General features: G+C 42.2%; 1 protein-coding gene across 6 annotated transcripts in view; it reads right to left on the bottom strand.

Moving 5' to 3' along the window:
• iqgap2 (IQ motif containing GTPase activating protein 2) overlaps positions 1–20,619 on the bottom strand; it is a 340,680-nt gene that overhangs the window by 48,305 nt on the left and 271,756 nt on the right. For all 6 annotated transcript variants that reach the window (XM_069937770.1, XM_069937765.1, XM_069937779.1 and 3 more), the window contains 4 exons: positions 19,290–19,514; positions 16,586–16,726; positions 14,898–14,982; positions 10,967–11,199 (listed from right to left, as the gene is read on the bottom strand). In XM_069937770.1, the coding sequence (XP_069793871.1) occupies positions 10,967–11,199; positions 14,898–14,982; positions 16,586–16,726; positions 19,290–19,514 (684 nt within the window). The remainder of the gene's footprint in view (positions 1–10,966; positions 11,200–14,897; positions 14,983–16,585; positions 16,727–19,289; positions 19,515–20,619) is intronic.

The raw sequence follows: 20,619 nt of genomic DNA, 5'->3' as shown, positions 1-20,619 counted from the left end.
ATCACCCCGCATCACCTCGAATCACCACGATATTTTATCGCTCGCATCACCGCGCATTTTTGGACTACCTGAACTGTTTCTACCGAGCGTTTGAATACGCGGCGATGCAAGGTGATGCGAGGAATACGAGGTGATGCAGGGCGATGCGAGGTGACCAGGAAGTCCAATGAGCAATTGAAAACCGCGGGTGAAAAATCGTAACTTCCGGTGAGTCACCCGTGGTGTTTCCACTGCGAAGTCGTCCCTCGCATCACCCTGCATCGACCACCCCAAAAGTAGGACGCTGGAGCACCTTGAATCGCCGCACATCGGCCACACCCAGATGTGTTTACTGTGCGGCCAGGTTCGAGGTGTCACCGCGCATCACCTCGCTTTTCCCGGCTCAGTAGAAACACCCCCTTTGTAAAAACTTTGAAGAATTCCCAAGGGCCTTCACTAATGGATTGTTGTTTTGAAAAGCAAAAGATGAAAGAGATCGGAGGATTAGGTTCGGAGCCTCAGGCCGTCTGAATACAGTTTGCATTTCTAAGAGGGTCATGTGGTTTTGCAAGCAGAGATTTAAAAAAAACAGGCTTTTCTCTGGGAGTGAGAGAGAGGATTCAATTCTACAGTGCTAGAGTTCAGCAGCAGATGCTTGGACTGGAAAAGGGCAAGCTGGCAAGCTAGTGCAAAAACCCCATTTGGAAGACTGGTTGTGACTGCTTAGTTCAGCCTGGTTAAAGCCCTTGTGGTCCATACATGAGGAAAAGACTGGCTGCCTAATGTTTCACTTGAAATAAGGGAAACAAAAAAGAACTCTGTGGTGACCTGAAAGCAAGAAGTTATCATCCGGAAAACCCTGACGGTGCAAGTTTCTTTGGCAAGACACTGACGTGGCTGATTAGATGGAATCAGTTTATGTCCAGCAAACAACAAATCTCTCTCTGAAAACCGACGAGAACCTTCCTGAGCAGTAACCATTTACCTTTCAACCACCAAAGCCTGGTGAACTTTATAAATGTTAAATTCTGTGCACAGTATAAGAATTGCCTGATATCAGTGAACTTGGAGGAATGAGAAGTGAGATTGAACTGTAAATTAAATAACTTTTCTAAACATACACATTCATTTCATACACATGCGCTTAAAATTAGAAGGTGGTTGAGTTAGGTTAGTTAAGTTAATTGCATTAAGTTAGAGATTGATCCTGTTTTTATGTTTAAAGATAATTAAAAGCAACTTTTGCTTACGAAACCATTTGTCTTGGTGAATTTCTGTTGCTGCAGGGTTTTGGGGTCCTCTGGGCTCGTAACACTGGCAATACCAGCTCATATTATCTAAATTCAGAAAGATTGTAGGTGAAGATCTGGATGTTCTTGTACATAATCTGTGCATAAATTATGAGGCACATGAGCAAGTGTTGGGGGAGGGGGTAAAAAGAAGAAGTAGATAAACTTTTGAACTTTCAGGGAATTAGAGGCTATGGGGAAATGCAGGAGAACTGAGGTATTAACTTTAATTGTAGAGAATGGCAGAACAGGTTGAGTGGCCCCTGCTCCTATTTGCTTAAGTTTGGATTTTGCAACAGTCATTATACTCAAAACACATGACATATTGGTGAAAAATAGCATCACTAACCAAGCAAAAGGAATCTAAAAATAACATTGTCAATTCTGTTCTCTTCAAGCTTCTTAGGCTCTTTTATTGAGTGGAAAAAATGAGATTGTAAAGGAGGAGATTCTCTGCCCTTACGTCACAGAACTTGCCATCATAAATGCTCTGTGAGTGGCTCCAAGGCGCCGCCGACTCCAATCCCTCTTCAATCTTGTGTCAGAGGAGGAGCGGAGCGCCCCTCCACACATCATAAATGTACTGCTACTGTAAGTGGCTGGCCAGGGGCAGGCTGATGACGTCACAATGATGCCATCAGCCTGCGACCCAGGAGCCACCACCAGGGCTCCCACGGTTATTGGTGCTGGGGTTAGGGCTCCCTCCTGCCACGCTGAAATGTCCTTTCTCATTCACCTTCCACTCCTTGCTCCTTCACCAAGGCCCTCGAGACTGAGGAGTAGGAGGGCAGCAAGGAACCAGAGACTTAGTGGGGGCAAGAAGAGTCAGAGCCTCCAGGGCCAGAGGGCGAAAGGACCTGGGTGCTGAGCTCCACGGCCCGGCAGGAAGGAGAAGAGATGCTGAGGAATGGAGACAGAGAAGCAGAGCAGGGAGTCCGATGGCTGCGAGACAGGAGTAAAGAGCTGGAGGGGCAGAAGAGCTGGAAGCATGATCAATGGCTGTCTTTGTTACCCATAATCCCCCACTCTGCATTTCTCAGAGAGGTTCCAACTGTGTGGGGGTTATGGGCAATGAAGATGGCTATTGCTAGACCTCAAAGCGACGGGTGCTCTGGAGGACACTACAAGCCTTTAGGGCTGCTCCATAAAAAGGCAAATTCAAATTTTTCTCCGCGGATAGAGCTGGCCTTGAGGCGGAGGCCCAGCACAAAAATACCTTTTTACTGTCAAAATGTAAACAGCTCATTCCTGTATACTAAGTTGTTTACTAGTGGCCATGTTCCCATTTGTTCAATCCTCTCTGGCCTGTGAACACTTTGTCCAATCTTTTGAACTTTCAATTTCATCATCTCTGATTGCTTGAATTAATCATCTGGCTTCACACTTCTAACTCTCTAAACTTCAATCTCCATAAAATCCACTAATTTGACAAAGCTTTTGTTTATTAAAATTCACCTCTACACTGCTCCCCATTCATTTGTTGTGTGATAGTAACAGTTGGCATACACCAATGAGGCCTTGAGTATTCCCCTATATTTATTTCTTCACCTTAAGAACTAATATTCAGTACTACCAAATTCAAACAGCATTGTTCATTTTCACAGGAACTAAAACAACTATTGTTCCTTTTATAAACTTCAGTCAAATACAAAATGTTCAATGACTCAAGCTACAACATCCCAATTAGACTTATTAAGCAGTATCAATTAGATCAACTTCAAACTTGTATTATTTCCAGTCCACTACATACTGCGCTCCAATATTCCCTTCAGAAGATTTACACCAGGCAGCAAATACCAATTAAATCCAAACATCTCCAATCTACACAAGGCATTGAGATACAAACAATGGATTAAGATCAACAACATCACTGTGAAATTGAGGAAGACAGTGCGTGCAGAAAAAAATCTCCAGCACCCATTTACAGAAAATAGGTTTCCATGAAATGGAAAGAATTGACAAGTTCCCTATGACATTTACACAGTGAGCACTCTATATCCTTCAGAATGACGTGGCTAGAGTTATGCAGTGAGTCATCCTGACTATAAAGATTAGGATGATCGTTAGACCACACAGTATCTCATCCAGGGTGTGGAAGACATTGGAATTGACATTAGTGATCCCACTCTGGGGAATGCAGAATAATGTAGAAAATCCAACCAGTAAATTCAACGAACTCTTTACTGCTGATGCTTTTCATTTGCTACTGGTCAGATGGTCTATAAACTTTCCCAGTTCTTTATTGTTATAACTTTCCTCCATCTTTACACTCTTAACGCTTACCCCACAACTCCAAAGTACTATATTTCCACAATAAAATAGCAATAATCCACCATATTTGGGAATTTCAGTAGTGCCAGATAATCTGATTTTCTGGACTTTTGGATGTTCCTCCATTTAATACATGAACACACTTCATATCACTATTTTACTTTAAAAAAATATTACACAGTGGTGTAATAAAAAGTTTAAAGGAAGCAAAAACATCCAGTAACGTGCACTCTGGTTCCAGCCACAAAGCAACAGAATCTCAAAATACAGCAACTGGCCACTTTGACCGCAAGGCCAATCTCATTTGCCTGCAAAAGGCTCAGGAGACAACAACACCTTTTCTATCTATCTACCTGGTCAAATACCTGCTAAACATTCCGTGTGCATCCACTTCAATCACCTCCTCTGAGAGCTTGTTCTAGACCACCACTATCGTGTTAAAAAACCTCCTTCTCAGATCGCTTTTAAATTTTTGCTCCCTCATCTTAAACGTGTAGCCTCTAGTTCTTGACAATGATGTCCCGGGGAAACAAAAAACTAGGCTCTTCATAAACCTCTATAAGGTCATCCTTCAGTTTCAAGCTTTGAAGTGAAAATAAATCTAGCTTAACCAAACTCTCCTTGCAACTACAACCCTCCATTCCAGGTGACATCTGTGAATAGGTGACACAGGATTAAATCCGGTTATGGCTATAAGGATCTTGTACATTCTCCTCGTGTCTGCATGGGTTTCGTCAGGATGCTCGTTTCCTCCCACCATTCCTGGGCTATGAAAGCCTGTCACTGTATGTTAAAATGTAAAATTAAAATTGAATTTCTTATGTGTTTTCTTTACTGCTACCACATCCACACCATATTCCAAAGTGCAGTCTAACCAATGTTTTACAACTTGATGTCTCAACTGTCATACTCAGCCCTCATCTTATGGAAGGATAACGCACCTAATGCCCTTTTCACTATCCAATCCATCTGTATCAAGGACTATCTCTACATCAATGTTCCTCAGCTCCCCAGCATTTACTTCTGAATTCGCAACTGTTTGGATTAAGTTTCAACTGGCCAACTTTCCAGCTCATCTAGGTCCAACTCTATCTTTGGACAACCTTCCCTAACCACAATTTCAATGATTTTTATGTTGTCTGCAAACTTGCTAATCAGACCACATACAGTCCCAATCATTGGTCCCAGCACCAATCAATCCCTGTTGAACATCACTTCCAGTCAGAAAATCATCTCTGCTTCCTGTCATCAAACCAATTTTGGATCAAGTTTGCCAACATTCTGCTGCTCAGCTACAAGCCCCAACAGCGAGTTCTGGTCACATACTGATATTCTGGTTCCCTGCCTCACATTTTGTATTAATGGGGCCAGATGACAAATCACCCAGCTTTCAAACAATCCAAAATCTGCATCACAATGAATGGTTCCTTCTAACTGACACTTCTGTTCTGATTCCCATGATGTAATCCATTTGCAGCATTATTCAAAATGTCAATAAAGATGCTCACAAACTCAAGCTAGCATGCTGGAACATCAGAACCATGCTAGACAAGGCTGACAGCCACCGACCTGAACGTCGGTCTGCCCTCATTGCACATGAACTCCTCAGACTTGACATCGACATAGCCGCTCTCAGTGAAGTTCGCCTGGCAGCCTCCAAGAACGCGGCACAGGCTACACACTCTACTGGTCTGGCAAGCCTTTGGATGAACGACGCCTCTCTGGTGTAGGCTTCATGGTCAAGAACTCCATTGCCTCCAAACTCGAAAACCTCCCGACAGGCTACTCGGACCGGATCATGTCCATGCGACTCCCCCTTCAAAACAAGCGTCGCATCAAAAGGACAAGTTCTGCACTGACCTGCGCAACCTCATTCAACGCACCCCTACAGCCGACAAGGTTGTCATCCTTGGCAACTTCAACGCTCGCGTCGGCAAAGACTCAGAAACCTGGCCAGGAATCCTGGGCAAGCATGGTGTCGGCAAGTGCAACGACAATGGGCGCCTCCTGTTGGAGCTCTGCGCAGAACAGCGGCTTGTCATTACAAACACCCTTTTCGATCCAAACACTGGCACCTCCTGGACTACGTCCTGGTGAGAGAAAGAGACAAACGAGATGTGCTCCACACCAGGGTCATGCCCAGTGTGGAATGTCACACTGACCACCGGCTGGTTCGCTGCAAGCTCAACCTTCACTTCAAGCCAAACCCCAGAAACAGTAGAGCCCCTAGAAAGAGGTTCAATGTTGGAAACCTGCAGTCAGACGAAGTGAGAGGAAACTTCCAGGCAAACCTCGAAGCAAAGCTCGACGATGCAATCCGCCTCATGGACCCGTCCCCTGAAACCCTCTGGGTTCAGCTGAAGACTACCATACTGCAATCCATTGAAGAGGTACTGGGCTTCTCCTCCAGGAAAAACAAGGACTGGTTCGACGATAACAGCCAGGAAATCCAGGAGCTGCTGGCAAAGAAGCGAGCTGCCCACCAGGCTCACCTTACAAAGCCGTCCTGTCCAGAGAAGAAACAAGCTTTCCGTCGCGCATGCAGCCATCTTCAGCGCAAACTCCGGGAGATCCAAAATGAGTGGTGAACTAGCCTCGCCAAGCGAACCCAACTCAGCGCGGACATTGGCGACTTCAGGGGTTTCTACGAGGCTCTAAAGGCTGTGTACGGCCCCTCATCCCAAGACCAAAGCCCGCTGCGCAGCTCAGACGGCAAAGTCCTCCTCAGCGACAAGATCTCCATCCTCAACCGATGGTCAGAACACTTCCAATCTCTTTTCAGTGCCAACCGCTCAGTCCAAGATTCCGCCCTGCTCCAGCTCCCTCAACAGTCCCTTAGGCTAGTGCTGGATGAAGTCCTCACCCAGGATGAGACATATAAGGCAATTGAACAACTGAAAAGTGGCAAAGCAGCAGGTATGGATGGAATCCCCCCAGAGGTCTGGAAGGCTGGCGGCAAAACTCTGCATGTCAAACTACATGAGTTTTTCAAGCTTTGTTGGGACCAAGGAAAACTGCCTCAGGACCTTCGTGATGCCATCATCATCACCCTGTACAAAAACAAAGGCGAGAAATCAGACTGCTCAAACTACAGGGGAATCACGCTGCTCTCCATTGCAGGCAAAATCTTCGCTAGGATTCTCCTAAATAGAATAATACCTAGTGTCGCCGAGAATATTCTCCCAGAATCACAGTGTGGCTTTCACGCAAACAGAGGAACTACTGACATGGTCTTTACCCTCAGACAGCTCCAAGAAAAGTACAGAGAACAAAACAAAGGACTCTACATCACCTTTGTTGACCTCACCAAAGCCTTCGACACTGTGAGCAGGAAAGGGCTTTGGCAAATACTAGAGCGCATCGGATGCCCCCCAAAGTTCCTCAACATGATTATCCAACTGCACGAAAACCAACAAGGTCGGGTCAGATACAGCAATGAGCTCTCTGAACCCTTCTCCATTAACAATGGCGTGAAGAAAGGCTGTGTTCTCGCACCAACCCTCTTTTCAATCTTCTCCAGCATGATGCTGAACCAAGCCATGAAAGACCTCAACAATGAAGACGCTGTTTACATCCGGTACCGCACGGATGGCAGTCTCTTCAATCTGAGGCGCCTGCAAGCTCACACCAAGACACAAGAGAAACTTCTCCGTGAACTACTCTTTGCAGACGATGCCACTTTAGTTGCCCATTCAGAGCCAGCTCTTCAGCGCTTGACGTCCTATTTTGCGGAAACTGCCAAAATGTTTGGCCTGGAAGTCAGCCTGAAGAAAACAGAGGTCCTCCATCAGCCAGCTCCCCACCATGACTACCAGCCCCCCCACATCTCCATCGGGCACACAAAACTCAAAACGGTCAACCAGTTTACCTATCTCGGCTGCACCATTTCATCAGATGCAAGGATCGACAACGAGATAGACAACAGACTCTCCAAGGCAAATAGCGCCTGTGGAAGACTACACAAAAGAGTCGGAAAAACAACCAACTGAAAAACCTCACAAAGATTAGCGTATATCCACACTCCTGTTCGGCTCTGAATCATGGGTCCTCTACTGGCATCACCTACGGCTCCTAGAACGCTTCCACCAGCGTTATCTCCGCTCCATCCTCAAAATTCATTGGAGCGACTTCATCCCTAACATCGAAGTACTCGAGATGGCATAGGCCGACAGCATCGAGTCCACGCTGCTGAAGATCCAGCTGCGCTGGGTGGGTCACGTCTCCAGAATGGAGGACCATCGCTTTCCCAAGATCGTGTTATATGGCGAGCTCTCCACTGGCCACCGTGACAGAGGTGCACCAAAGAAGAGGTACAAGGACTGCTTAAAGAAATCTCTTGGTGCCTGCCACATTGACCACCGCCAGTGGGCTGATATCGCCTCAAACCGTGCATCTTGGCGCCTCACAGTTCGGCGGGCAGCAACCTCCTTTGAAGAAGACTGCAGAGCCCACCTTACTGACAAAAGACAAAGGAGGAAAAACCCAACACCCAACCCCAACCAACCAATTTTCCGCTGCAACCGTGTCTGCCTGTCCCGCATCGGACTTGTCAGCCACAATCGAGCCTGTAGCTGACGTGGACTTTTACCCCCTCCATAAATCTTCGTCCGCGAAGCCAAGCCAAGAGAATTAAAAAGTATCCTCAATATTTCCAAATACTAGAATGCACATGACATTCCAAAAATTGTACTACATCCTCAAAAACTAGCGTCCCTTCTGGAAATCATTTTAAGCTCTGCAACTTTGATTCCCCATAAGTCCTTCAGCTTGATAAATAGTTGATAAATTAGCAAGCAAATCCAATTCTTGCAAATGTACACTACTTCCCATTGAGTTACAACACCCTCTCAGAAAGAGTGCATATGCTTGTAAAGCCATTGCATCCTCTGATTTTATTGCTGGCCAAGAAAGAATCTTGTCTATGTGGGCCCTTGCGATTTTACTGATGATGCAATAATTCTTTTGCCCTTTTAAAACCTTGGTCTGGATCCATATATTGGCAACTTTTGAGTAGTTCCTTCACCTGTCCTCCAGTATACTGTTCCAGGTAATTTAAACGATGTTTGGCCTTTTTAGTATTACTTTCAATGTGATGTTTAAAGGATTTTATGAACGTTGAATATTATAATGGATCACAATTAAAAACTGGAATTTCCTTCTTAGGTAAACCATATGAACCAAGTGTCTCTGCTGGTGGGCTGACCAGGGATTGGAGATTTTAGCCAGGATGAAAGTCAGTGGTTTGTGGCCTGTGAAAGCCCTTCCCTCAGGAAAGTACCAGAAGTGGCGGTTGGCTAAGTACAGAGCCAGCAGCTCTCTATCGAAAGAACTGTACTTTAGTTCAGGGGTCTGCAGATGTTTGCTGAAGAAAGCTAGTGGGTACCAACTTCCTTCTATCTGCTACTCCAGGACTCCACCAATTACTGCTCCTGAGGCATCAACTGTGTGGGCCGTAGGTGCATCTGGTCTGGGGTGGGTCAGGAGTGTAGCTTTGGCCAGGGCTTCTTTTGTTTCCACAAATGCACGTGCGGATTCATTGTCTGAGGTCAGGTCCTTCTCCTTGCCGGACATCAGATAGACCTGCGATAAAAGTTTATCATCCCCAAACTGTCCAGAAGGTCAGGAGCTTCAGGGAGACTGCTGCTTCATTCTCCATCGCTAGATTTAGATTCCTTTTAAACCGTCAGGGTCACCAATTGTAGCCAACCGTTACAAAGAAATACACACACACACACACACACACAGAGACAGTGTGAGTCTGGCAAGTTAAGCTCACTTCTTTATTAGGGCTGGAAAGGCTGCTTTTATATTGTTGAAGTTCCTGCCGGTTTTTTTTGCGATTGACTTGAGTCAGCCGTATGAATAACAATAGCGGGTGGGAGCGTCCATGCATATGAAGGCCCCTCTTCCCCAGCCTGTTTCTGCTGAGTTAGCTGGGCAGCTTGACCAATGCTATTTTAGTGCTGTTGGTCTGATGATGCCCCAGCTTCTACCGTTCGTTGTCCTGGGAGTCACTTTAGCAATCTCTGTCCGCGTCTACTGCCGCGTGATATACTGGCCCGATATCCGCAATTGCAAGCCGCCACTCTGTGCTAATATAACAAAAATTTAATTTTGTTTTGCTATGAGTGATAATATATTGTCGTTACCAGGGCTTGCGACTGGTTGTCTTGTGAATGGAGCTGGCTGAATTTGAACTGGTGCCATTGGTGATGGAGCTTGATATACAAGAGATGGCATTGGTGGAGATCCTTGCATGTTCTTCAGCAACATGGAGACATTGTTGAGTATGGTCAACTCGCATGGTTGAATCTGGTTGAAATGTTCTTCTTCTTTCGGGAAGATTCATAAATTACACACTCAGAAGGGATTGAATGTCACTAGCTCAAGATTGCGCCCTTCGTCAAGGTGTGAACAGAAGGCAGGCAGGCACCTGAATAAAAAGGTGGCGGGAGGAGCACAGGCCAGGAGGCAAGAGGTCATAGCTGGATATGGGCAGGAGGGCAGAAGGAAAAAAACCTGAGTTGATGGGAGAAGGAGTAGCTCTCTGCACGGAGAGGAAATGGGGTGGGGAATTGGAGGAAAGGAGACAATTGGCCAAACTGAGCCACCTGCAAATTGGAAGAACAACAACTTATATTCTGTCTGGGCACTTTCCAACCAGATGGCATTAACATTGACTTCTCTGATTTCCATTAGACCACTTTCCTGTCTCTCTCTCTCTCTCTCTCTCCCTCTCCCTCTGTCTCCTTTAGCTCCTCACACCTTCCATCTCCAGAGCTATCCCCTCCCCAATTACCTCAGATTTTCTTTTCTCCTGCACTCACATGCATGTCCACCTATGATCTATGCTCTTCCTCCTGCCCTTTCTTCTTCCCTCCCCCAACTTTTTATTCAGGCGCCTGGCTGCTTTCTGCTCATATCTTAACCTCAGGCCCAAAACGTTGGTTGTATACCTTTGCTTTCTGCAGACGCTGCATGACTTGCTGAATTTCTCTAGCACTTTTATGTATTGCAGTCAATAAATGATCTTCTCTGGGCATTTACAATTATATTAGGAGAAAAATAGTTTTCCAATTCTTGAGCATCAGAGTCAAATCCCACGATCATTTTTCTGAAAGCTGTGGCAGTAAAAGAAGATCGACCTTTTTCTCTTATCTCAGATGTTGCCAGATCCTCTGAGTGTTTCCATGATTTTCTGCTTTTGTTTCATTTCCCAGAATCTGTAGTTTTTCTGATTTCCAATTCATAAAGATGTCTTTGTTAACTCTCAAATTGTATTTGATGTAGAATATTCAACAGGAGTTACTCTCCCATAAAACCATATCTTCAAAAAAAAATTGTTCTACTTCCATAATGCAGCTGTGGAGAAGGGGAAATAAAAAAAAATCCAAGTATACATTTTAGCATTTGTATACGCAAGTTACCTGAACTTTTGGTAGGTCTGTGACAAATAGCTATTCATCGACGACAACTGGGCATTTTCTCCTTCAAACAGCTTGTTCGATGCAGCGTGCTGCAGAACCTTTGCGACTGAACCCAGGTTCCGCCGTTGATCAGGATGGAGCTGGCCACCAGCTGTCATGTCAATAATGTCGAACCCATCAGGTGCAACAATGGCTGGGTTCATATAGCGATAATAAAGGAGGTTGCCCACAATCTGCAGATAGAAATCAGTAACATTACCACCATGGGATAATTTAATCAAACACTAGATTCTTTTTCTACAATAAATACCACCCCACCCTCCAAATTAACAACACCCTGCAGCCTAATTGTTTTGTATTAATGACCAATATTATTATTCGATAATCATCTACATCATGTAGAATATTAATGCCAGCCATGTCTTGGCTGGTAGCACTTGGCCATGTTGGAAGGTTATAGGTATACACCCTCCAAATTAACAACACCCTGCAGCCTAATTGTTTTGTATTAATGACCAATATTATTATTCGGCAATCATCTACATCACGTAGAATATTAATGCCAGCCATGTCTTGGCTGGTAGCACTTGGCCATGTTGGAAGGTTATAGGTATACACCCTCCAAATTAACAACACCCTGCAGCCTAATTGTTTTGTATTAATGGCCAATATTATTATTCGACAATCATCTACATCACATAGAATCTTAATGCCAGCCATGTCTTGGCTGGTAGCACTTGGCCATGTTGGAAGGTTATAGGTATACACCCTCCAAATTAACAACACCCTGCAGCCTAATTGTTTTGTATTAATGACCAATATTATTATTCGACAATCATCTACATCACATAGAATATTAATGCCAGCCATGTCTTGGCTGGTAGCACTTGGCCATGTTGGAAGGTTATAGGTATAACCCTCTCTGTAGTGCTGTGGAAAGTACTGCCTTAATTGCCATGTTAAGCCCTTCTCAGGTAGACAGAAAATGCAACAATTTTCTCCAAGAATGAAGGGTTATCCTAGGTGTTCTGGAAAATAGTTAGCTCTCAATCAACATCAATGTATCAGATTAACAGGTTACTATCAATCACACTGCTGTTTGAGAGAGCTTGCTGTACAGGAATTAGTCATCATATTTTACACCACTGTCTGCTAAATCCTTTGGAATAATGCACAATATTAAATTTTAAGACAAATGCAAGATATTAAATTTTTGATATTAAATGCATGCCATTCTCTGTTCAGTTTTTCTATGTACATATCTAGTAGTTTACTCCATGAATGTTTAGGCTCTCCCATTTATAAAATCTCCAATTTGCAAGTTCTGTTTTAGAATCACACCACAAGAATGCAGAAAATGATTTTGAAAGAATTTTGAATGTTGGGTTTGGTCAGTATACTGGTTTCCTGCTTAGATGTTTTTATTTTAGAATATATCATTCAGAGGGAAGCAAAAGTTAGAGGAAGGTAAGAATAAGTACAGAAAAGCCAACCACAAAAGACGCAAGGGTTACCATACTCAAAGGACAATGAGTATAAGGGTACTTTATCGGAATGCCTATAGCATGCGAAACAAGGCCAGTGAATTTGTAGCACAAATCAATACAAGAGGGTATAATTTAGTGACCATTACATAAATGTGGTTTCAGGATGGAGATGATTGGAAATCAAACATCCCAGGGTATCAGGTAATTTGGAACGATAGGCAAGGCAAGGGACTTAGGGTAGCGGTCTTAATTAAGGATGAGATCAGTCTTTCACTATCGTTGACAGAAGATCTCAGGAGGAGAATATTGAATCCATCTGGATAAAGATTAGGAATAATAAAAGGAAAAGATCACTGGTGGAAGTTGTGTACAGGCCACCATATAATAAACTTACAGTGGCACAGGCAATAAACCAAGAAATAGCTGATGCATGTAAGAATGGAGCAGCAGTTGTCATGGGTGATTTTAACATCAGTTTGGTCAAGGCAGTCTTGAGGAGGACTTCATAGAATGCATATATGATAGCTTTCTTAACCAGGATGTTAGTGAACTTACAAGGGAACATTAATTCTTAAATCTTGTAGTTAGTTATTTGACAGCACAAAACCAGCGTCACTCTTCCACAACCTGAAGCAATGGTATAGAACTGCTTGGCAATCTTAATGAAGATTTACAGGAATGAAACAAAAACCTAGAGAGGTTAAAGCCATCAGGAAAGGGTAAACCTTTTGGAAGTTCAGGGCTGGGATGTGGGATGTGGTATAACTGAAATCTTCTTTAAAAAGTTGTTGAGGTGGCCATTCATACAATAATGGATTCAAATTTGGCACACAACTTGCCAAGTGAAGGGAATGTCAATAAAATGCAACTTAATAAACCGATGCACACATACCTCAACAAGGAGTCAAAAATACAAAAAAGACTCCTGTAAATCTAAATTCAGGAGAAATTAGCTTCCCTAGTGAGTGAAACAAATAGGGAACGTACTATTCTGTGGAGAAGCTAAAGTACATGGCATCAATATTATGAAAAGGCAGGATATACATAAACAAGGATGAACAGAAGAATATGCCGATAGAACATTACAGCCAACAATGTTGTGCCAACTGATATAAACCTACTTAACAAACTAAACCTTCTGTACTTCATAACCTCTCATTTTTCTCGGATCCATATACCTGTCTATAATTCTTTTAAATGTTCCTAATGTACCAGCCACTCCTGGCAACACAATGCAGGCACCCAGTTCTTTCTGTGTAAAAAAAAAACTTGCCCCTGACATCTACTCTTAACTTTTCTCCCCTCACTTTGTACAGATGTCCTCTGGTGTTTGCTAGTCTCACTTCAGGAAAAAAAAAGTTCTGGCTGACCATCCTATCTATGTCTCTCATAATCATGAAGATCTCTATTATATCACCACTCATCCTTCTTGCTCTAGCTCGGTTAAACCTGCCTCATAAGACACATTATCCAATCCAGGCAACATCCTAGTAAATCTCCTCTGCACCCTCTCCATTAGCTTCCACATCCTTCATGTAATGAGGCAACCAGAATTGAACACACTATTTCAAGTGTGGTCTAACCATAGTTTTGTAGAGATACATTACCCCTCGAATTTTGAACCCAGCATACTATAAGCCTTCTTAACTATCCTATCAACCCATGTAGCAACCTTTAGAGATCTACAGATTTGGACTCTAAGGTCCTCTTGTTCTTCCACACTGTTAAGAATCCTGTCATGAACTATGTATTCTGCCTTCAGGTTTGACCTTCCAAAATGCTGATTTTTTTTAAGAAGATTCAGCTCTTACTCTTTCCTAACCTCAACATGCTCCACCTGTTCTATAATGGCCGTCGCAGATTGACTCTTTCAGGTGAGCACGGAAGCAAGGTATTAATTCAGGGCCTCCTTTTCTCCTCTGCCTCCTTTCTTTTGCAGCCCTACCATCACTTCTGTCACACATGTATGCGTTTTCCTTAATCCTACTTGTCTTGGCCTTCTCAAGTCCCCTTCTAGCTCTCCCAAGTCCTTTCTTAAATTCTTTCCTGATTACCATTATAATTCTCATGAGCCCTTCCTGTCTTTTGCTTCCTAAGTCTTATGCATGGTTAGTGAAAGCTGGGAGGTTTGGGGCCAATTGACCTCTTTTTGTGCTGCAAATGTAACAAACATAGCAAAACAAGATGATTGGATTCTTAGAAACTTAATTAAAAACAATTATTTTAAATTTTTATCAAGGTTTCCACAGTGTTGAATACTTAAATCGTCACTCTATTTCCCATTCTTTAGGGAGAAGACAGTTTTCACGTACACAAGAAATTTATGCTTGTACCTTTTGTGGCATTTCTTTTAAAAAGTTGTTATGGATTCAAATTTGGGACATAACTTGTCCAATGTTAGCAAAGTCAGTGGAAGTAAAATCTAACTTGATAGACAGAGCTACCTTTAGCAGTTCATCCTCAGTGGAATCTGGAAATTTCTCATGAAGCGAGCTCTTCAGAACTTTGGCTATGTATCTCATTCCATAACTACATGGACAAATGGATTAAAACAATAAGAAATAGGAAAAAATTAACATCAGTGCAAAAATGAATTTGACCATGATAAAATGAAAGTTAGCTTGAAACATGAAGCAAAAGAAAATAAAGTGCTCCTGAAGTATATTTAACAAAAATAATTTAACTGAGTCTATAAAGAAAATGTTCTACCCTCTGTTGTGAAGTTAAATAAATTCATTAGCACATGGATAAACCAAAACTGGTGGCAGCAAAGAATTATATACAAGTGTAATTACGATGATCTGAATACTGTAAGGTAAAAACATCATGAGTTGGGACCGGAGAAGGAGTCACCCAGTACTAAGGAGTAACAGGATGTAGGTGTTACCTTGTACGTTCAAGATAAGTGTGGCAATAACAAGATGATGTGCAGCAGACTAACAGAGAAGGGTAGCAACAGCTTATTCATTGGACAATGTAATGGTATGATAATGATAGTGCGTGTCCTGAGGTATAAAAAAAACACCACTTGCTGATATCGGGAGAATGCGCCTTCTCCAACTAACACTGTTAGTTGCAAGTGTTACAATCCGGTAATAAAGAACCTTGATTTCGACTCAGTCTGGTGTCTGACTCACTCATTCTCGAACACAGCAGACCTAACAATACATGGGCTGGACAATTAACTCAATAAACCAAACAATATAAAAATGGATAGTAATCAAGTTTTGGTTACATACTCAAAGAAGTGCCCCAACATAACAAAAGTCCCCTGATTAATATAAAAATGAATGCACTTGCTCTGTTCATTGATATAACCTAATAGCTCTGTAATTATCTTCAATTATTGATACCATTTAAGTGCAGCCTGCATCTTTTTAAGGGAAGTGAACTTTTGCTGAGGGCAATTCAAATGGGGTGAGGGGGACCATTGTTAATTGTGGCAGTCAGATAAGTTTTCAGAATATTTTTTTACTTGACACTGGATTCATATTCAAGTCTTTTGTTAACATTTCCCACTGATACCCAATGATCGCATGGTTCACAAAACCCAAAATAACATTGATGTGAAGTATTGTTTTGTGTTGCTGGTTTTGGGTTCAGTATACCAGCACAAAATTAGAAATTAAAATTTCACTTCCACCACCTTAACAACTTTTCCTGCCGCATATTCAGATGGGAGAGAAATATTGATTAAGATTATAAAGGGTACATTAAAATATTAGCATTGACTTAAAAACACAAACATTGATTGATGCAAGTTTCTCCAGGACAATTACGTTTCCCCACACTTAGACTAAGTCTGGCAATAACCTCCAGGGGCAGTTTTAAAAAACCCCATGGAAATTCTGTGACAGTTTGGTTGAAATTAAAACATTTTTGCACTAGAGAAAACCAAAATTATACAAAATATTCTGATCATGTTTAGTGTAGAATGCAAAAAAAAAAATATTTTGAAGGAAGCCTTTCATTGGATTCAATATGTTTGGACTAAACTTAAATTGTATAATTCCTGACACGCATCTTTGATGTATTTTTCCGGATTTTAAATTCACTTGTAATGAACAACACTGGAAGAGGGGAACATTACTTTAAAGGTCACTTTCCGAATCCTATCATATTTGATACTTACGGAATGGCATCCAAAGATGCCCATATTGATGTGAGAACTTTGTCAGTGACCAGCTGCAAGTTATGCATGGAGGATTCGAGCTTTGTCTTCACTTCTTCGTGTGACAGGGCCTGTTCAGCTGTGACATCATATGGCAGTTTACTACAAACAACAACATTAACTACCACCATTAGGCTCAGGATTTGTAGCATCTCATTTTGAACAGATTCTGATCAAATTTACGGTAAAAATAAAATTGAGTTCCTGCCATTAGAGCGTGCAACTTCACATCATTTTAATTCAGTTACTGATTCACGAGAAGTTGGAGTACTGATAAAAAGAGATAGGAATCAGCTGCCAGCTCCTCTCTTGACTTGGGATCCAGGACATTGAGACACAAACATAAGGTGGAGGTTCACTGCTGGTGCACCCACCCTCTTGCTACTCTCCTGGACTCACCTTGGCATCCAGCAGTCATATTTATCATGGTTGAAGCCAGCCCATTCATTTTGCCCACAGACAGAGAGCAGGCAAGTGGTTTAAAATTAATTTTCTAAAATTAAGAATGATATTTTTTTCTTGTCCCTGGAAATGGAGGACATATCTAACATGACATGTTTTCATCCTCTACATTTCCCAGCTGAATCTAGAAAAGGTGGCTTCCTTTGATCTTTTAGTAACTATCCAACCAGAGTAGAACCCAACCCTTTTTTGTGATGCCAAAACCTTTAATTTTGAATCCCTAACTCTGCTTAATGCCTTTATACTAATGAAATGAGGTCCCAATTTCCTTAGGGTTTACTCATAATTTGTATGCACTGTCTGCTCTATAGTTATTTATTATCTATCTTTTGTGTTTATTATCTTTTCTTCGATTTAATTTAATGTATACTATTTTAATTTAATGGAGACATACAGTGCGGTAACAGGTCATTCTGGCCCACCAATCAACTGACATCCCCCCATACTTTTTTGGAGGATGGGAGGAAACTGAGCACTGGAGGAATCCCACGCAGACAAGGGTAGATTGTACAAACATTTCAGAGACAGTGTTGGATTTGAGCACAGGTCACCGGCACTGTAGTAGTGTTGCGCTAACTGCTATGGTAACGGTACCAGCCTTGCAGTATTTTTAAAAAAGTACCTGTTCGGTTGCAGCAAGGATTTTGTGGCATATGTACATTGTACAATGTATATGACAATAAAGGTCATTATCTTTAAATCACTATAGTTTTTCAAAAAATATTTATCCTCTAAATTCAATTTACAAGCTCTCCATGCATTTGATATAATTCATAACTTAGCTACAATTTAATTCGCTTCATGAAATATACTGAGATAAATGTCAAAAGAGCAAGCAGATGAGATAAATTTAAAATACTATTTATTTCAACCATTTCTTCAGTGATCCTTCATAACACTCCAATGGGCAGTAAGATTCCCTACTGCTTATTTCCTTTCCGAGAACCTCAAAGAATTGACAGACCAATACTACTAGAATTATTTCCAAGGTCTCAGAACACCAGTGATGAATGCTTTTCACCATTTTGGAATCAAGACCCTCCAGAAGATGGTGAAGTCAGTGGAAAAGATCATTGGGGAGCTTCTTCCTAGCATGGAGGACATCTACAACACTTGATGAAGGAGGAAAGCAAAGACTCCAAACATCCCTCATAGGAACATAGCAAGTAGGAACAGGAGTAGGCCAAAAATGGCCCATCGAGCCTGCTCCGCCATTCAATACGATCATGGCTGATCTAATTTATGACCTAACTCCACCTACCTGCCTTCTTCCCCATATCCCCTAATTCCTCTATCATGTAAACTGTTCTTCTTCTGCCATCTGGCAGGAGGTACCAAAGCACACGGGCCCTTATGTCCAGAATGGGAAACAGCTTTTCCCCCCCCAAGCCATCAGGTTCCTGAACTCCCAGTACAGATATGCATTATGAGCTGTGGACTTTCAGTGCATACTTCTTAATACCTTAATATTTTAATGCTATCTTAACTATGCAAATATGCTCCATAGTTCTGGAGAAATGTTATCTTGTCCTATCATGTGAACATGGTATGAACGATAAATAAAGTTGACTTGACTCGAGGGCACCTCAACAATTGAACTAGTCACAAGATAGCATACGTGAAACATGAAAGCCTGCGGACGTTGTGATTGTAGTAAAAACATGCTGGAGGAACTCAGCCGATCTTGCAGCGAGCAAAGCCAAGTTCCACTTACATTCCTGTGTGTTTTTACTGTGTGTCTGTAGTACTAAAAATGTCTGATTTTCATATTGCTTTGATTTGCATTTTCCTCACAGCCAGAGTCTGCCATTCAGCCCATTTAATCCATGCAAGCATTCAGAGCAATCCCACCCCACCTACTTATTTTCCCTTCAAGCTATTGTCTGTTGCATGCCCATCAATTATCCCTCTGACCATCAACCTGACAGAAAATTTATCGCAGTCATTTGGTCTACCTACTTTGGGATTCAGGAAAAGATTAAAGCATCTAGGGTCAGAGGGAGCATGTGCAAACTCCACACACGTGGCACCAGAGATCAGAATTGAAATTGGGTTGCTGGAGCTGTGAGGCAGCAGCCCTACATACTGCACTACTCTGCTTCCCTAGAATGATGCCTGCCAACAATAGTTAAAACAAAGGGAAAACACAAGGCTCCAGCATGCACATAGGTTGCTTGTTCATTTGCAAATTGCTACCACCAACCTGGCTTCACCAGTCTGCATCTCCATTTGATTCACCCAGGCTTTGTACACCTCCACTGGGTTTGTATTTATGGTGAGAGTCTTGTTCTCCATAATTTCCTTTACTACTGGAGCCAGTAGCTGTCTGAGTGCATTCTGCCCTCGTGTACCTCGATTAAAAGTAACCACCATTTTAATGACGGTGGGATTTCCAGTGACAATATCTTGAACTTGGTCCACTTTGGATCTGTGTATAATGGTGAAATTAAAACATAAACAATATTAGGCAGCTATAATTCATGCCCGACTCAAGAAATAAAATCCACTAGGGAATCTCTTTGGAGCAATAACATCAATTAAAAAAATATACATTTAGAGAAGCCAATTAATTAAAAGTATTAAAATTGCATATACAGGGTATTAGTAATTTTGGAGAGCTATGCAGGCTTTGCCTTTATTTCAGCATTACTAAGTAACAGGATTAAGGTGGAATTAATTTATCATTTGGAATATAACAAACATTTAACCATTCCAACACATTCATGTATAACATATTTGAGTGATACCGAGAGCATTCTTCAAAGGACTTTGATTCAAACTGTACATATTGTTCATCCTTTGGTTCGAAGAAGATACACTTGTTGCGCAGTTCATCTGTGGACACAAAGGTGACTTTGCAGTACCAGTCTGGAGGCGCAGAGTCCAGTACAATGGGGACACTGGAAGTCTGTTTTTGTAATAACCGTGGCTGCTGCTTTGTGATGCCGTTCACAGTTTTCCATCAGTTTTTGGCAGCGCTGCTTCAAACACCCAAGCTGCCAATTTCAAACACACTGGAAGCAAATTTTTTTTATATGCTATTTCCTTTTATATGATTACTCAAACCTACTCCACCATTATCTTGAATAGCTTGCTGACCCCACTTCTACTTGCACGATTCCTCAGTTTATATGAAACGAGAAGCAATTAGGAGACCTCAATAACAGTTATGCCTCATGATTAAAATTTTTAATTTAAAAAAAATTTAGACATATAGCATGGCAACAGGCCATTTCAGCCCACAAGTCCATGCCGCCCAATTTATACCCAATTAACCTACACTCCTGGTACCCTTTGAATGGTGGGAGGAAACTGGAGCCCCTGGTAAAACCCTTACCGATACGAGGAGAAAGTACAAACTCCTTACAGACAGCGTGGGATTCAAACCCTACTCCTGATTGCTGGTGCTATAAAGGCGTTGTGCTAACCGCTACGCCAACCGTTCCACTCCAGCAGTTGAATAATTCACTGAGATGTATTGCCTTTAATTACAAAAGGCAGAGAAAGTAGGTGCTTGTAAATCAGAGGTTATA

Source organism: Narcine bancroftii, chromosome 1, assembly GCF_036971445.1.
Source record: "Narcine bancroftii isolate sNarBan1 chromosome 1, sNarBan1.hap1, whole genome shotgun sequence".
Classification (NCBI taxonomy): Eukaryota; Metazoa; Chordata; class Chondrichthyes; order Torpediniformes; family Narcinidae; genus Narcine; species Narcine bancroftii.
This window is presented reverse-complemented; position numbering and strand designations above follow the sequence as displayed.